Here is a 19737-nt window from a genome sequence, read left to right on the forward strand (position 1 = left end):
CCATATGTCTTATAAGCCACAAATATACATCAGAATGCTAAGTCAAAAGGTGTGTGTAGGGGCAGGTGTTGTGGCATAGCAGGTTAAGCCACTGCCTCCAGTGCCAGCATCCCATATGGTGCTGGTTCGAGTTCCAGCTGTTCCACTTCTGATCCAGCTCCCAACTAATGCACCTAGAGGACGGCCCAAGTGCTTGGGCCCCTTGGAGACCTGGAAGAAGCTCTGAGCTCCTGGTTTTGGCCTGGTCCAGCCCCAACCATTGCAGCCATTTAGGGAGTGAACCAGTGGATGGAAGATTTCTCTCTCTTTCTCTCTGTAACTCTTTCAAATAAAGTAAATCTTAAAAAAAAAAAAGTATGTGTATTTACATTATTTAAAAAATTTTATTTATTTATTTGAAAAGCAGAGTTACAGAGGCAAGGGCAGAGGCAGAGAGAGAATCCTCCATTCGCTGGTTCATTCCCCAAATGGCCATAATGGCTGGAGCTGAGCCAATCCAAAGCCAGGAGCCAGGAGCTTCTTTCAAGTCTCCCATGTGGGTGCAGGGGCCCAAGGATATGGACATCCTCTGCTACTTTCCCAGGTGTATTATCAAGAAGCTGGATCAGAAGTGGAGCAGCCAGGACTCGAACCTGCACCCATATGGGATGCTGGCACTGCAGGGAGTGGTTTTTACCCACTGCTACAGTGCCAGCCCCTCAAATTGCCTTCTAAAGACAAATTTTATACTTTCACCAGAGATATATAAGGGTACACACTATTCTACATTCATGTTAATTCTGGTCAACTGTTTTGACCATTGCCAATCTAAAAATAAAATTGCTTATTTTAGGATATGTGCTGCTGAATCGAGCACTGAAACTGCTTATTAAGCTGAACACTTTTCTATGTTTATAAACTTATATTTCTTTTTTGGTTAACTGTGTTCATGGCCTTCAATCATTTTTCTTATTGGGTTAGTAATCTTTACCTTTTAATTTATAAGAGCCCTTTTAATAAGGAAAATAGATCTTTATTAAACTATAAATATTAAAAATGTTATACTATGATGTCATAGCCAGTGCTGTTAGGCAAGAGAAAGAAATAATGAACATTTAAACTAGAAAGGAAGTTAAGTTGTCACTATTTGTAGGGAACATGTTGTTATATATAGAAACTCCTAAGGATTCTACCAAGAAACAATTAGATCTAGTAAAGTAATTCAGTAATGTTGCAGGATGAAAAGTCAACATACAAATATCAGTAGAATGCTTATATACCTATAGCAAATTATTTGAAAAAGAAACCAAGAAAACAATTCCATTTCTAAAATAAAGTACCTAGGAAGAAATATCACCAAAAATGTAAAAGATTTCTACAATGAAAACTATAAAACACTACTGTAAGAAATTGAAGAGGACATGTTCATGGATTGGAAGAATCATTATCACTAAAATGTCCATTCTTAGCAAAGTGATCTACAGATTCATTGCAACCGCTAATCAAATACCAAGCAGAATTTTCACAGAACTAGAAAAACAATCCTAGGATTTGAATGGAACCTCAAAAGACCCTGAATAACCACAGCAATTGAATGAAAAGAACAACGTGGAAGTATTACACTACCAGACTTCAAAATATACTACATAGCTATACTAATTTAAAACAGCAGAGTATTGACATAAAAACTGACACACAGACCAATGAAACATAATAGAGTGCCTAGAAGTAAATTCCTGACCTACAGTTTTTTCAGTAAATGTTGCTGGACAAATTGGATATCCACATGCAGAAAATGGAACTAGACCTCTGTCTCCCACCATAAACAAAAGTCAACTCAAACCAGAATAAAGAACTAAATGTAAGACTGGAGACTATGAAACTATTAAAAGAAACTATAGTGAAAACACTTTAGGATATTGGAATGGACTAGGAAACAAAAGCAAAAAACAGAAATGGGATTTCAAACTAAATACCTTTTGCACAGCAAAGTGAACAATCAACAGAGTAAAACACAACCTACAGAATGCAAGAAAATATTTACCATGCTATACATCTGACAAGGGCTTAATAACCAGAATATATAAGGAGCAGAAACCCAAACAACCCAACTTAAAAATGGGCAATAGATCAGACATTTTTTCAAAGACATACAAATGACCAAGAAATACATGAAAAAGTAGTCACCACCACTAAATCATCAGGGAAATGCAAATCAAAACAATGAGATATCCCCTCACTCTGTATCAGGATAAAAGATAGCAAGTGATGGCAATGATGTGGAGAAAGGGGAATGGACCCATGCACATTGTTGGTGGTAATGTAAATAGCTACAGTCATTATGAAAAACATTATGGAAGCCAGGAGTTTCTCCCAGATCACCAATGTGGGTGCAGGGGCCCAAGGACTTGGGCTATTCTTCCACTGCTTTCCCAGGCCATAGCAGTGAGCTGGATTAGAAGTTGAGCAGCCAGGTTTCAAACCGGTGTCCCTATGGGATGCCAGCACTGCAGACGGTCACTTAACCCACTGTGTCACAGCACTGACCCCTCTTGTCAAATTTATTTCTTTGTGTATTTTTTAATCCCCATTAAGATTTTTTTCTTTTGAAGAGATTTTTGTCATTTAACACATCAGGTACTCATTCCTTTTTTTCAGTATCCTTTATATTGTCAGGCCAATGTTTCCAATTAACTCAGTGATAAAACACTGAAAGAGACAAGGTTGAGGATGAAGCATCCTCAAGTATTCAGCTTCAGAATCATCCCCAATCTGATGATCAGATTAACCATTCCTTTCTATCCATCTTTCAACCAGTTATGAATGGCATGCCTATCATCTAGCCTACATTTCTGCATCATACACACAGATATAAACTATTAAGCTGAACTCTAGAACTCATCCATACCCCTCCCCCTTCACTCACTCACTCACACACACACACACACACACTTTTAATCTAGCAATTTTTTCAAAACCAAAATGAGTTTACTATGGCATGACTTATTTTTGGTCAGTCTCTTTTGGCTCCTCCCATCTGTGGTTGCCTTATTTTCTAGAATAATTATAAAACCGTTATTTTATGAGCTGGGTAATCAAATTTAAATTTACTGAAATACAGTTCCTTTTTTCAACCAGACTGCATGAATATTAAGGTTTTCCACCATCATAAAAAATTTAAAAGTCTTGTCAAGGGTCACTGTCAAGCTTACAAGGTTATGTTTTATAGAATACTCTTCTCTTAAAAATACAAATTTCCTGTCCTTGAATACTGGTCTCCATGATTTCTCGAAGACTGCCAACATGGTTCAATAATCTCATCTTGAGATTCTCATCTTTATCTAGAATGAGTTTTTGCTTAGACCAAAAGATCTGAATTTATCTAAAGTGCTATAGCGCCCTTATGATGTCTTTTATCTTTCAGTATACCCTTTTCAAGATATGTTCTGTATTTTCCAATATGAAATTTGGAAGGCTGAGAAACATAAGCTCCATGAGGACAAGGACTGTTTTGTTCATCACCATGTCTCAAGAGCCTACGTCTGTGCCTGATACATAGGACACTTTGTTGAATTCGTGGAATGAATAAATGAAAAGGAAAAATAGTAGCAGAATTTTATCAGCTCCCATTAATATCAGATTGTTTTTCTTCAGTGAATGAAACTAGAAAAGTACCTTTACCATTTTTTGGCTCTGGCCTATTCAAGTTTCAATTTTTCTGGATAATATTTACTCATACCATTCTTTTTTCATTTCATCCTTGGTTATGTCCTCCTTTCCAATTTTTTAGCTGTAATGCAGATGTGTGAACTTATCAGAGAACTCCTTGCATGGCCTCTTCATTGTCTTTAGGTTCATAGGTTCATGTCTCCCTTCTTCTTGAACAGCATCATTGATGAATGCTTGGCAGAAATTGCTTTCAGAGTCCCCTAACATAACTCTTTCCCTTCTGGTGTTTCAGACCCAGAAATTATACTGAACACTTGCATTCTGCCTTCTGAAACTTCTGCATATACTTCTCAATGGCATTGTTCTTCTCATGGCTTATAAAAATTGACTAGATGATTATATCATTGCTTGCTATTATGGGTCATAATACCTCTACTTGCTGACTAAAATTTCCTTAATGATTAGGAACAATTCTGGAGTTCCCTACCTTTTGGAAATAAATCAAGGAAATAAATAATTTTTAGGGTATTGCTTTTAGCCAAAACTATTAATTCCAACAGATACCTGGCTATTTAAGCTCTACTCTACAACTGTATCTTCCTTTGAACTGGTATGGTAATCTGTAATTTGACTTTTGAGTCTTATTAAAATCTGATTTTAATGAAATCTTATATTTTATACTTATCAAATATGTATAAAATATTAGCAATTTTGAGATGTAATTCTTTTACCTGCATCCATTAATGCTAAACTTCCACCACATGCAGATGCCATAGAAGATGACCCTATAGAAAAAAAAACTTTTTATAATATACTGATATTTTAAAATGCAAAAATATGTTACTATTGGTTACTTCCTTATATTCAATTATAAATATTCAATAGTCTTTTCTTTTTAAAAGCACCTGAATTCTCGTAAACTACAAACTACAGATCCAGATAGTCCAACATGGTCCTCATTAGCCACCGCTGCTGGTTAAATTGAAAATTCATTGAGATAAAGTTCATTTCTTGAATTGGATTGCACAAATATAAAGGATTTCCAGGGGCTGGTGTTGCAGTATAGCAGGTATAGCTGCTGTCTGTTTCACTGGCTTCCCATATGGTGCCGGTTTGTGTCCTGGCTGCTTCACTACCAATCTAGTTCCCTGCTAATGGCCTGTGAAAAGCAGCAGAAGATGGCCCAAGTGTTTAGGCCTCTCCACCAGTGTAGGAGACCCAGATGAAACTCCTGGCTTCAGTCTGGCCCAGTCCCAGCCATTACAGTCATCTGGGGAGTGAACCAGATGATGGGAGATCTCTCTCTCTATTTATATATATAAAACTCTGCCTTCCAAATAAAAAAAATAAATCTAATAATAACAAATAGGAAAACAAATCTAATTAAAAAAGTGATTCCACCACCACAAGAAGTTCTATTAAACAACATTGCCGTAGAAAATCTGATTCCTTTTTTTTTTAAGATTTATTTATTTATTTGAAAGGCAGAATTACAGACAGAAGACACAGAGAGAGATCTTTTATCAGCTGGTTCACTCCCCAAATGGCTGCAATAGCCAGAGCTGGGCTGATCCAAAACCAGGAGCCATGAGCTTCTTCCAGGTCTCCCAAAGTGGGTTTGGGGTCCCAAATACTTGGGCCATTTTCTGTTGCTTTCCCAGGCACATTAGCACGGAGCTGGATTCACAGTGGAGCAGGCGGGATTCAAATTAGCGCCCATAGGGGATGCCAGCACTGCAGGCAGAAGCTTTTCCTGCTATGCCACAGTGCTGGCCCCAAGAATTGATTCTAAGAAACCTCCAAGAATTGTACTTTTTTGTTGCCTTCATCAGAGGCAGTTAAAGACACAAGGCTCTAGTCAAAAGCCATTAGTCTAGCATGCCCAGTAGAGAACAAAGTCTTTAGTTGAAATTCTGAACCTTCTTTGGTATTTTCTCCTCCTCAAAATCTGCAAAAATCTGATTTATGTCTGCTGTACCTTTTAGAACTCTGTATCTTTTCTGCTTTCAGGACTGCAGCTTGCCTTGACCCATGGACTGAATTTTCAAAATTTAAATCTAGATTTTTAGTACAGCTTCCCTTTGTTGTATCTACTTATTATTCATTTGTGATATGTGACATGAGTCCTCTTCCTATTTTGGCCCTTCTTTCCAAGTGGACTTACTCTGTGCTTGTTTGTAAAAAATAAAGAAAAAGAATCACTAAACTGCAACTATTATAACAGATACCTAGAGAAACATACATGTTTTATATTGCTTTCAATACAGCTCATTAGCTAATAACAGATTCAGGCATATGATTAACTAAACACAAGTTCTGTTATAGTAAGTTTGAGATCTATAGTAATAAACATAATTTAACAATACTTCGGAAAAGTCAAGACTGTAACAGAGAACCTGATGTTTTCTATTAGAAAAGAAATATTTCCACATCATACCATTTGACTCTAGGACTTCAGATGTGACCCTTATCGTGAAAGGAAAATCTTTGGGAATAACAGGATACAAAGCTTTCTCAGCAAGAGCACCTAAATTAGAAGAGAAAAAAAAAAAAAAAGGAAAAAATGTACTAAGTCTCTATAAGAACACCATGTTAAGCATATAGATTTGTACTCACCATGCCCAAGTTCTCTTCTGTTTACACCAGTGACTTTGCCAATTTCATTAGTTGCATAAGGAGGAAACTAAAAAAAAAAAAAAAAAAATTATTAAAATAGAATTCCATTTTAGTTTTTAAAAAAGTATATGAATATAGATATGTATATATATATAAACACATGTCTGGTGAAGATCTAAAATATATACCTTATTGCTAAAATAGTTATTTCTAGTGGGTAAATGAATAATAGGATAGGAAACAGATGATTATGGGGCTTTATATAATAACTTTCCATAATATTTAAGTTTTTAACAATGAAAAATATTCTATTTTATAATAAAATATATATATTTTAAAAAGCACACATTGGAGGTCAGCATTGTCGCACAGGGGGTTAAGCCACCTTTCCTGTGATGTTGGCATGCCATATCAGTATCCCATATCAAAGTGCTGGTTTGAGTCCCTCCTGCTCTGCTTCTAGTCCAGTTCTCTACTAATGTGCCTGGGAAAAAAGCAGAAGGTGACTAAAGTACTTGGGCCCTGCCACAAATGTAGGGGACTTGGATGAATCTCATGGCTCCTAGCTTTGGCCTGGCCCAGCCCTGACTATTGTGACCATCTGGTGAGAGAACCAGCAGATGGAAGACTTCTCTCAACAGTTTTGCCTTTCAAATAAATAAATAAATCTTTTTTTTAAAAAAATGTATATTGAGGAAACAAAGATATTTTCTATAGGAGTTTTATTTTATTTAAGAGTTGCAAACAGTATCATTTGACTAATGTTATTTTACAGGAATATGAATTAGTTGTCATCATTTAAAAATTGAGAGACTTCCCGTAAAAATATGCCATTTCAGTTTTTTTTTTAATTTTTATTTGAAAGGCAGTAAGAGAAAGAGCTTTCCCATCTGCTGTTTCACTCCACAAATGGCCACAATGGCTGGGTCTGGGCCAGGCTGAAGCCAGGCTCCTGGAATTCCATCTGGGTCTCCCACATGAGTGGCAGGGGCCCAAGCACTGGCGCCATCAACCACTTCTTTCCCAGGTGCATTAGCCGGGAGCTGGATTATAACAGTGCTTTTATTGGTTGCTGGAGTAGAGCAAGTAGAGCCTTGATTTGGTGTGCCACAATGCCAGTGCCCAATAAAAATTTTTTTAAAAAATAAGATAATACAGCAATAGTGGCTTATATCCTTCCTGAGCTCCTTCCTCAACCACCTAACCCAATAATCAGAGCTGCATTTTCCATGGCTGCCGTTTTACATTACCATGTGCTTACTAGCTCATGACAATTACAATTCCTCTCTGGCTTCTGTATTGTATTATTTAGATATTATCTAGGACTATCTAGAGTATTTATATGGCATTCAGGTCCAGTATGAATCTCCAGGCTTATGGATATTCTAGCATACTTTTTTTTTTTTTTTGACAGGCAGAGTGGACAGTGAGAGAGAGAGACAGAGAGAAAGCTCTTCCTTTGCCGTTGGTTCACCCTACAATGGCCGCTGCAGCTGGCGCACCACGCTTATCCTAAGCCAGGAGCTAGGTGCTTCTCCTGGTCTCCCATGGTGGTGCAGGACCCAAGCATTTGGGCCATCCTCCACTGCCTTCCCGAGCCATAGCAGAGAACTGGACTGGAAGAGGGGCAACCGGGACAGAATCCGGCGCCCCGACAAGGACTAGAACCCGGTATGCCGGTGCCGTAGGCGGAGGATTAGCCTAGTAAGCCATGGCGCCGGCCCGCCTAGCATACATTTTCTACACAGAATATTTTCTATTGGCTGGCACCGCAGTTCAATAGGCTGATCCTCTGCCTGCGGTGCCGGCACACTGGGTTCTAGTCCCGGTGGGGCGCCAGATTTTGTGCCGGTTGCTCCTCATCCAGTCCAGCTCTCTGCTATGGCCCAGGAAGGCAGTGGAGGATGGCCCAAGTGCTTGGGCCCTGCACCCGCATGGGAGACCAAGAGAAGCACCTGGCTCCTGGCTTCGGATCAGTGTGGTGTGCCGGCTGCAGCGGCCATTGTGGGGTGAACCAATGGCAAAGGAAGAGCTTTCTCTCTGTCTCTCTCTCTCACTGTCCACTCTGCCTGTCAAAAAAAAAAAAAATATATATATATATATATTTTTTTTTTCTATTGATTATAGCAGACTCACCAAAACTTAAATGTTGGGATTCTGAGCAGCCAATAGGGGTTACTCAAAAGTGAAATGACTTGTTACTTTATACTAGCCTCTCATGGTAAATGCTTCAAATAATAAAATTAAAAGTATTGCATATTATGTTTGGTTCCTTAGGACTGGCTGTGAATAAAGTCAGTCACAAGCTCAATGATGTATCATGATTTCATGTGAAGTAACTTAGCACTAAACATTTCAGATCTTTTACTGCTAATCAACTGAGTAGAAATATGAACGTTTAAATGAGCTAATGGGAGATGGTTAGTCAGTGGAGGTTTTTGAAAAGCTTCTTTTTTGTCTGATACACATGTATATAAGTAATATTCTTTCTTGCCTGAAACAACATTGTCTAATATATTTAACTTTTTTTTTAAAATATTTATTTATTTATTTATTTGAAAGTCAGAGTTACACAGAGAGAGAAGGAGAGGCAGAGAGAGGGAGAGCTCTTCTAACCACTGGTTCACTCTCCAATTGGCCACCATGGCCAGAGCTGAGCAGATCTGAAGCCAGGAGCCAGGAGCTTCTTCTGGGTTTCCCACATGGGTGGAGGGGCCCAAGGACTTGGGCCATCTTCTACTGCTTTCCCAGGCCATAGCAGAGAGCTGGATCGGGAATGGAGCAGCCGGGTCTTGAAACGGCACCCATATGGGATGCCAGCTCTACAGGCAGCAGCTTTACCCGCTATGCCACAGTGCCAGCCCCAATATATTTAACTTTTATGTGTGACTTAGATAAACAAGTTGTTGATTAGAAAACTAATACTTAATTTTCCTAAATCCCTTCTGTACATAAAAATACACCCAAAATCAACCTTAACAGACAGAGTATATGATACAATTAGGAAAGTGAAAAAAAAATTTTTTTAAAAAGCAGTAAAATGTTAACTGTAGAACGCTGGTAGTCCATATATAGAAATTCACTTTAAATTTCTTTAACTCTGCTATATCCTAAACATTTTTCATTACAAAATGCTAAGAAAAAAAACTTAACCTTACCTCATAGTGCAGCATGAAATTTTTATCTTTTATTCCACTACAAACAAAAGGTACAATATTAATATTATATGGATACAAATTTATTTCAATAAACAACTTAAGAAGATTAAAAAAAAAAAAGCTATCATGTATTATTGAGAGTTGGCCTGAAACTGAAGACCAGAAGAATTAAGAAGATGAATGAAAGATCTTTTTCCCCTCTGGGGCTTACGAATGAATTCCACATATATATAGGAAATGAATTTCTTCAAATATAAGCCTTTAAGTATGCAGATATCAATACTAAGACAGTAGATACTTTTTAAAAAGATTTATTTATTTATTTGAAAGGCAGAGTTACAGAGAGATAGGAGAGACAGAGAGAGAGAGAGATCTTCCATTCACTGGTTTACTCCCCAAATGACTGCAACGACCCAGGGCTAGGCCAGGTCAAAGCCAGAAGCCAGGAGCTTCTTCTGGATCTCCCATGTGGGTGGCAGGGGCCCAAGGACTTGGGACACCTTCCCCTCCTTTCCCAGGTGCATTAGCAGGAAGCTGGATTGGAAGTGGAGCAACTGGGACTTGAAGCAGCAACAATATGGGATGCTGGCGCTAAAGGCCATGGCTTTACCCACTACGCCACAGTGCCAGCCCTAGTAGACACGTATTTTTAGGCATTCGTAACTACTAAGAGGATCCTACATTCCATGACCATGTTAGGTAAATCTCAGAATCTTTTTCCCAGTCAATCTGTGAACAGATAGAAATCAGTAACAGAAAGTATTTAACTGAGAACAATCTGAAGATCTGAAAGGCAAAGGCTTTTCAGGCCTTGAAAAGAGAATCGCTGTCAAAGTGTGTAGAAGAATGAGAGAAAGTAAGGTTAGTAGAAACACAATTCCTACAAGGGAACCAGACATCTAGATGAAAAGGCAGGTACTCCAGGCTCTTAACACAATGACTATCCCTTTGAGTGGAATTACAAAAGACACCTTTCTGTGCAGAGGATTCCAAAAAACCCTGGGATGGAACAGAATTTGTATTGCCATTAACTGCAGCATTGGAAAAAGAAACCTAAAAATCAAACTCTTTCAGAAGACTAAAGGAATCACAGATTTTGGCACTACAGAGGAAGACAAGGATTGCTGGCCCAGTAACTGCATTTTCCAAGAAAAGGAAACCAAAGACCATGATAGCTGAGTTACACGTTCTCTCTCATTTATGTGGTTACAGACCTAAAACTAGAAGATATGGAAGTGCCCCATGATCCTTCTTATGAAATCATGTTATTTCCTAAAAGAGAAAGGAGTTAAAGAGAAAAATGGCAGGGCAACCAAGTTTTGGTTTCAATGAGAATATAAAATACAAATAGAAGAACTTCTACTCTGAAGATACTGGGGATTATCCTCATCTCTTGGGCAAGTAGAAGGAGAAGGCAGAGACCTATGGTCTTCTGGGATCCTTAACTAGGGAAAGGGAGGCACCCTCTTAGGCAATGAAGAAAGAAAAAACTAGCTGTGAGTCCCAGGACTCTGATGTGGTAATACTAGCAGGGACTGCAACACAGATTCTCATTACCTGAAACTGATCATGATTTTATCGATAACTTTTTGGGAACAGGAGAGGAAAGCCATGCATTTGTGAATACTAAATCACAATGTGACTTGGGATTAGTCAAAGTTTTTCATTAACATCTTTGGATCATTTTTAGCAACTGGGATGTTTGCCCAATTTTTTGCTCTTATTTATAACAGAAAAACCTGTTCACACAAGATAATGCAAGAAATCAGTCCTGACGAGTTACTCTAGAGACAAACTAAATATATTCATATTGCAGAATTAAATGCTTTACAAACATTTGTTCTGAACCAAGACAATATAGTACCAAAAAGAAAATTCGCTTGAAATCACAAATATGTAAACAAACATGAAGCACAGAGATACATGTTAAAAAATAATGATTATTAATATACCATATAACCTTCAATCATATACAAGAACATCAACAAACATAATATCGTAAAACATTAACTTACTTTATAGCTGTTGTTATTCGATCTGACTTAATACTGGATTCTAATGAATCAAATGTAACAGTACAAAGCACCTAAAAAAAAAAAGAAAATAGTCCTCAGAATTTAATATACTAAAAACAAAGATAAAAGCTGAAAATATTTGTGTAAACTTCAGTAATCCTAACATCACATAGACTACAAATTTAAAGCACTTTATTAGGAGTGCTATGAAGGGGCACAAGAAAAAGGAATATTGATAAAAACTATGTATTAGTCCACAGGGGAAGCCTCAATTAAGGTTTAGCCAATAAAATTGCCTCCTTTAAAAAACGTAATATTGTTTGGAGGGACATAATATAATCCAGACATTCATAAAGTCCAGGACACAATCTACAAATAAACAGCAAACAGGGACCACTCTCAATAGAAATTATCAGGAAGGGTCCAAACCTGAGTTTATTTAGAAGTTAGATTAACAAAGATGTTCAAGCTACAATGATTCTACTCAAGACTATAAAGAATCAATAAAGATTAAGGAATAAACAGTATATTATCTCAAAATGGAAAGATAAGAGCCAGTTAACACGAAGACAGATAATAGAAACAGCCCAGTCTGAAAAAGAGGGATGGAGAAAACAGTCTCAGAGGCCTGTTGGACAATATCTAAAGGACTAACATGTGTACTTGCAATCTCTAATACACAGAATGAGGTAGAAAAAAATTTTGGAAATAATGGCTAAAACTTCTCAAGTTTGATGAAAGATACAATTTTACAGATTCCAGTTCTGGAAATTCTTAGCATGATAAATCTGAAACAACCCATAGTCACACTGTTGAAAACCAAAAATAAAGAATAAACCTAGAAAGAACCCACATGAAAACAATAACATACAGGAACAATGATTTGAATGAGTCTTTCCTTCTCATTAGGTTAAAAAAAAAATTGGAACATCTTTAAATGCTAAAAGAAAAATGTATCAACCAAGAAATTTATACCCAGCAAAAATATTATCTGTACACAAAAGTAAAAGACATTTCCAAATGAATGGAAAATAAGAATTTGTTGTCAAAAGATCTGGAAGACAATACTAAAAAAAAAAAAAAAAAAAAGATACTAGGGAGCAGTAGCAGCCTCTAGCTTTCTGCCTGCCTGCTGCTCCCTTGCAGTGTGTTCAATAAATCTAACTGCTCACTCTAAAAACAAAAACAAAAAAAGAAAAAAACAGAGAAAGAAAAAAGAATGATGCAAGATGGAAACATGGATTGGATTTTCAGAAAGCAATAAAAAAAATCTTCAGAAATGGTAAATATGTGAGATTATTTTCTTGACTTCTTTAAAATACATATTTTTATTCAAAGTAAGTTATTATACTAGAGGAGGATTTATGATATATGTAGATGTAACTCATAAGACGTTCATAGCATAAAGGATGAAAGAGAGGAAAATGGAAAAAAATGCTGGCACTGTTTCATGATTTTAGATGAAGTGGTACAAAATTGACCCTAAAAAGACTAAGATGTTAAGGATGCATACTGTAATGTTTATAGTAGCCACTGATTGTAGAAGTACAGCAAACAAGCATGTAGTAAAATGCAATTCTAAAAAACATTGTTAGTCCAAAAAGAAGGCATAAAGTATTAATAGAAAAACAAAAAACAGAGGAGTAAAAGAAAAACAATAAAAAGACCTACACTCAAACATGTCAGTAATTAAACATGAATGGACTAAGCACTCCATTAAAAGGCAGAGATTGTCACAACAGATAACAAAAACTATGCAGAATGTATTAATGGGATTATTTACAAAATGTTATTAAAGAACATAAAAGAGGGGCCAGTGCTGTAGCAAAGAGGGCTAAGGCCCTGCCCTACCGGCATCCGATATGGGTGCTGTTTCAAGTCCCAGCTGCTCCATTTCTAATGCACTTGGGAATGCAGTGGAGGATGGTCCAAGTTCTTGGGACCCTGCACTCACATAGGAATCTTAGAGGAATCTCTGGTCTCCTGGCTTTGGCCTGGCCCAGCCCTGGACTTGGTGGCCATTTGAGGAGTGAACCAGTGGATAAAAGATCTCTCTTGTTCTCTCTGTAACTCTGCCTTTCAAATGAATAAATAAATCTTTAAAAAAAAATAGTACGGGAAAACCTGAATCCAGGGTGAAAAAGACTATATTTACTGTAAAGACTGATATAAATCATAAAAATATAATTTCTCTCTTAATATATTAAATTCACTGCAAGGGGCCGGCGCCATGGCACAGTAGGTTAATCCTCTGCCTGTGGTGCTGGCATCCCATATGGGCACCAGTTCTAGTTCCAGCTGTTCCTCTTCCAATCCAGCTCTCTGCTGTGGCCTGGGAAAGCAATAGAAGATGGCCCAAGTGGTTGGGCCCCTGCACCCACTTGGAAGACCGGGAAGAAGCTCCTGGCTCCTGGCTTCGGATCAGTGCAGCTGCAGCTGTTACAGCCATTTGAGGAGTGAACTATCGGATGGAAGACCTTTCTGTCTCTCCCTCTCACTGTCTGTAACTCTACCTTTCAAATAAATAAATAAAATCTCTAAAAAATTCAGTGCAATTCTGATGTAAGTTCTAGGATTTTTTTAAACTTAATACTAAAATTCAAATAAAGTCACAAGTGAATCTGAATAGCTAAGACAATTTTGGGAGGAAAGTCAGGCAAACAGGAAGGATTTACTTCCCCAATATTAAAGCATATCCTGAAACTGGTATAGGAATAGATTCCAATTCAGATTAACGGTCTAAATTTCATAGCTAAAACTAGAAAGCTAATAGAAATAAAAAGTAGGTACATAATTTTGCAACTAGGGTAAGGAAGCATTTTTTTTAATTTAAAAAATACAAAGCATGAAAGTGAAAAAGGGAATTATTACATCAAAAGTAAAGATTTTAATTTACTCTGAACATACAGCAGGTTATCAAAGACAAAGCTGAAAGGCAAACAATGAAGTAGGAGACATATATGCAAAGACTGGTTTGTTACTAAAAAAGGATGAATTTTTTTTTTTTTTTGACAGGCAGAGTTAGACAGTGAGAGAGAGAGACAGAGAGAAAGGTCTTCCTTCCATTGGTTCACCCCTCGAATGGCTGCTATGGCCGGCGTGCTGCGCCGATCCAAAGCCAGGAGCCAGGTGCCTCTCCTGGTCTCCCATGCAGGTGCAGGGCCCAAGCACTTGGGCCATCCTCCACTGCCTTCCCGGGCCACAGCAGAGAGCTGGACAGGAAGAGGAGCAACCTGGACAGAATCCGGTGCCCCGACCGGGACTAGAACCTGAGGTGCTGGCGCCGCAGGCAGAGGATTAGCCAAGTGAGCTGTGGCACCGGCCAGGATGAATTATTTTTAATAATGTTTACTGTATGTCTTTTCCAGATATCATTTAAAATATTTTATGAATATAAAGAGAACAGATTTCATGTATTTTATAGGGACAATTCTAAGAAGATAAGGATTACTGTTTAAAACACATCTAACTGGCAGTGGAGCCTAGAGAGAACAGGCTGAATAAGCTCCTGGCAAAGGAGGAAAAGAAGGAAGAACAGGTCATTAGCAATGTATGTGACTGGAGAATTTATTTGGTATTTGCTACATCCTTCAATAACATCTCTGATTATGTAACTGAAACTATCTGCTGAGTGACTGGCAAAATGAAAATGAAGGTTGACAGAGGAATACTGACTGCCTAGGATATGGTCTCAAGATACAAGATGCTGAGCATCACTACCATACTCATCAAACTCCAGGGTACATAAGGAAACAGGACAAAGACCCTGGTCCTGGGGACCAGTCAGACCTCATCAGATGAATTAGAGATTTCACTCTATATCCCATCCCACAGTACCTGCAGAAAGGGGCATCTACAGGGTTCCTGTAGGTGAACAGGGCTCCTCAACACTTCACAGTAACCAGGAAGCAAAAATTTGTAGTAGACTTAATAAAAATAATAAGGAATCAAATCATACTACTAGAAAACCACAGGGAGGATTGTAAAAGAAGGAGAAAGAGAAAGGAATTATAATAAAACAAGAATCAAAATGGCCGTAGTAAGACCTTACCTGTCAACAACTGCCTTAAACATAAATGGATTAAATTCTCCAAGTCAATAGAATGATTGGATGGATAAAGAAAATAAGACCTACTAGAGGCCAGCGCCTCGGCTCAATAGGCTAATCCTCTGCCTGCGGCGCTGGCACCCCGGGTTCTAGTCCCGGTCGGGGTGCCAGATTCTGTCCCGGTTGCCCCTCTTCCAGGCCAGCTCTCTGCTGTGGCCCGGGAATACAGTGGAGGATGGCCCAAGTGCTTGGGCCCTGCACCCGCATGGGAGACCAGGAGAAGCACCTGGCTCCTGGCTTCGGATCAGCGCGGTGCGCCAGCTGCAGCACACTGGCCGCAGTGGCCATTGGAGGGTGAACCAACGGCAAAAGGAAGACCTTTCTCTCTCTCTCTCTCACTGTCCACTCTGCCTGTTAAAAAAAAAAAAAAAAAAAAAAAAAAAAGACCTACTAGAATTGTACCTGCTAATGGCCTGGGAAAGCAGTGGAAGATGGCCCAAGTGCTTGGGAGACCCAGATGAAGCTCCTGGCACCTGGCTTTGGATTGGCCTAGCTCTGGCAGTTGCAGCCATTTGGAGAACAAACCAGCAGATGAAAGACTTTTCTCTCTATCTCTCCCTCTGTCTGTAACTCTGACTCTCAAATAAATAAAAATCTTAAAAAAAGAAAGTATTTATAAAAAAAAGCCCAGTACATATGCTGCTAACTGTGGACATCCTAGATTGAAAGTCAAAGTACAGAAAAAGACATTCCATGCAAACAAAACTGAAAGGAAAGCAGGGGCAGCCATACTTTTATCAAATAAAATAGATTTTTAAATCAAAAGCAGTAAAAAGAGACAAGGAAGGTTATTATATAATGATAAAAGGTTCAACTCAGCAAGAGGAGATAATTATGTCACTCAATACTGAAATACCTAAATATGGACAGAAAATATTAACAATCTACAAGGAGAGGTAGACACTAATACAATAATACTAAGGGACTTTCATCCAGACAGAAAATAAACAAAGAAACAACAGAGTTAAATTACACCCTATATCAATTTTACCTAACAAACACCTTCAAAGCGGTCTATCCAAGAGGTACAGAATACACATTCTTCTCAATAGCACATGGAACTTCTCCAGTATAGATCATGTAGTAGGTCACAAAGCATTATCAACAAATTTTGAAAAACTGAAACTGTAACAATCTTGTTTGACAACAATCCAATAAAACTAGAAATCAGTAACAAGAAAAACTTCGGAACTATACAAATACATAAAATTAAACAATTTACTCCTGAACATCAAAACCAATATGATGCAACAAAAGCAGCGCTAAGAGGGACATTTATAGCAATCAATGAGTACATTGAAAATACAGAAAGAGGGCTGGTATTGTGGTGTAGTGGTTAAGCTGCTGCTTGTGATAACTGCATCCCATACTAGAGTGCTGGTTCATGTCCTACATACTCTGCTTCTGATCTAGTTTCTTGCTAGTGCACCTAGGAAGGCAGCAGAAGATGGTCCAAGTACTTGGGCCCCTTATCACCTGCATGTAGGACACTAGGATGGAGTTTCTAGCTCCTGGCTTTGGCTTGACCAGACCTGGTTGTTGCAGCCATTTGGGGAGTGAAAAAGTGGATGGCAGATCTCTCTCTCTCTGTGTCTTTAAATAAACAAACTTTTTTTTAAAAAAACAGAAAGTTCTCAAATAACCCATTACTAAACCTAGAGGAGCTGGAAAAAGAGATTAAATCAAATCCAAAATTAAGTAAAAAGAAAAAAATAGTAAGACTCAACAGTACAAATAAATTACATAGAGACTTAATAAACAATACCAGAGAAATCAATGAAAGTTATCAAAGTTTTAGCTAGACAAACTAAGAAACAGACCAAGATAGAAAGACTCCAATAAATAAAATCAGAGATGAAAAGACATACATCTGACACCACAGATACAAAGGATAGTTAGAGATTATTAATAACAATTATATGCCAACCAATATGACGACCTAGAAGAAATGGACAAATTCCTGTGACACATACACCTTACCAAGACTGAATCACCAGGAAATAGAAAACCTATACAGACCAATAATGATTGACAAGATTTACTCAGTAATAAAACATTTTCTATCCAAAAAAGTCCAGGATAAGATGGATCCACTTCACAAACATTTTAAAAAGACTTAACACCAACTCTTATTCTAAAATAATTTTGGAGAAAGACGGAATACTTCCAAATTTATCCTATGAGGCCAGCATTACCCTGATATCCAAACCAAATGAGGACACAATAAAAAAATCAAGGAGGGTGGCACTGTGACATAATGGGTAAACCTGCCGCCTGCAGTGTCAGCAACCCATATGGGGGTCAGTTCGAGTCCTGGCTGCTTCACTTCTTTTTTTTTTTTTTTTTTTTGACAGGCAGAGTGGATAGTGAGAGAGAGAAAGAGAGAGAAAGGTCTTCCTTTTTGCCGTTAGTTCACCCTCCAATGGCCGCTGCGGCTGGTGCACCGCGCTGATCCGAAGGCAGGAGCCAGGTGCTTCTCCTGGTCTCCCATGCGGGTGCAGGGCCCAAGCACTTGGGCCATCCTCCACTGCCTTCCCGGGCCATAGCAGAGAGCTAGCCTGGAAGAGGGGCAACCGGGATAGAATCCGGCGCCCCAACCAGGACTAGAACCCGGGGTGCCGGCGCCGCAAGGCGGAGGATTAGCCTGTTAAGCCACGGCGCCAGCCTGCTTCACTTCTGATTCAGCTCTCTGCCATGGCCTGGAAAAGCAATAGAAGATGGCCCACATCCTTGGGCCCCTGCACACATGTGGAAGACCTGGAAGAAGCTCCTGGCTGCTGGTTTTGGATCAGCCCAGCTCTCGCCATTGTGGCCATTTGGGGAATGAACCAGCAATGGAAGACTCCTTTTCTCTCTGCCTTTCTGTAACTGCCTTTCAAATAAATAAATAAATCTTTAAAACAAAAATCAAAAAACAAAGCTATAGGCCAATATCCTTGATGAGCACCAATATAAAAATCCTCAACAAAATATTAATAAACCAATCCAACAATATATTAAAACATTATTCACCATAATCAAATGAAATTCATCCCAGGGATGTAAGGATAGTTCAACATATATAAATAAACACCACATCAGAAGAATGAAGGACAAACACAATATGATCATTTCAATAGATGCAGAAAGGCTTCTAATAAAATCTAATATTCCTTTATGATAAAAACGGAAACAATTAGGTCTAAAAGGAACATACCTAACCACAACGAAGGCCATATATAACAAACTCACAGCTAATATACTGAATGGGGAAAAGCTGAAGATTTTCTCTCTAAGGTCTAGAACAAGACAAGGATACCTACTTTTACTACTTTTATTCAACATTGCTTTGGAAGTTCTAGCCAGAGCAGTTAGACAAGAGAAGAATATAAAACGCATCCAAATTAGAAAAAAAGTAGTTAAATTGTCACTGTTTGCAGATGATATGATCTTAAATATAGAAACCCTCAAAGACTTCACCAACAAACTATTAGAACTAGTACAGGAATTTAGCAAAGCTGCAGAATACAAAGTAAATGTATGTTATATACCATAGCAAATTATTGAAAAAGAAATAAAGAAAGCAATTCCATTTCTAATAGCTACAGAAAACTATCTGAAGTGCCTAGGAATAAATTTCACTAAAGAGGTGAAAAGATCTCTAGAATGAAGATAGGGAAGAGGACAAGAAAAAATAGATCCCATATTCATGGACTAGAAAGATCAACACTGATTAAAATATCCAGTCTAAAATGATTTAGACTCCATGCAGTCCCTAACAAATACCAATGAAACTTTTCACAAAACTAGAAAAAAATAACCAAAAATTAGTATGGAGCCACCAAAGACCCAGAATAACCACTGTAATAGAATAAAAAGAACAAAGCAGGAGGCACTATACTCTCTGACTTCAAAATATACTAAAAGCTATAGTAATTAAAACAGCATGATACTGGCATGAAAATAGACCTAAGACCAATGAAATGGAATACAGAGTCTAGAAGTAAATTCATGCCATCTACAGCCAACTGATCTTTGTCAAAGGTGCTAAGAGCAGCACTGAGGAGAGAACAGTCTTTAATGATGCTGGAGAAATTGGACATACATTGCAAAAGAATGAAATTAGACTTCTCTCATCATGTGCAAGTCAATTCAAAATGGATTAAAGACTAAATGTACAATCAAACTACTACAAGAAAGCATGGGGAAACAC

At 38.1% G+C, this 19737-nt stretch overlaps 1 protein-coding gene across 1 annotated transcript in view; it reads right to left on the minus strand.

Annotated features, from left to right (window-relative positions):
* PNPT1 (polyribonucleotide nucleotidyltransferase 1) overlaps positions 1-19737 on the minus strand; it is a 62047-nt gene that overhangs the window by 11571 nt on the left and 30739 nt on the right. Inside the window, exons 14-18 of the mRNA XM_062209470.1 lie at positions 11438-11508; positions 9423-9459; positions 6265-6331; positions 6086-6175; positions 4380-4433 (exon numbers count right to left, since the gene is read on the minus strand). Of these exons, the coding sequence (XP_062065454.1) occupies positions 4380-4433; positions 6086-6175; positions 6265-6331; positions 9423-9459; positions 11438-11508 (319 nt within the window). The remainder of the gene's footprint in view (positions 1-4379; positions 4434-6085; positions 6176-6264; positions 6332-9422; positions 9460-11437; positions 11509-19737) is intronic.

The sequence above is a fragment of the Lepus europaeus genome, chromosome 13 (assembly GCF_033115175.1).
Source record: "Lepus europaeus isolate LE1 chromosome 13, mLepTim1.pri, whole genome shotgun sequence".
Classification (NCBI taxonomy): domain Eukaryota; kingdom Metazoa; phylum Chordata; class Mammalia; order Lagomorpha; family Leporidae; genus Lepus; species Lepus europaeus.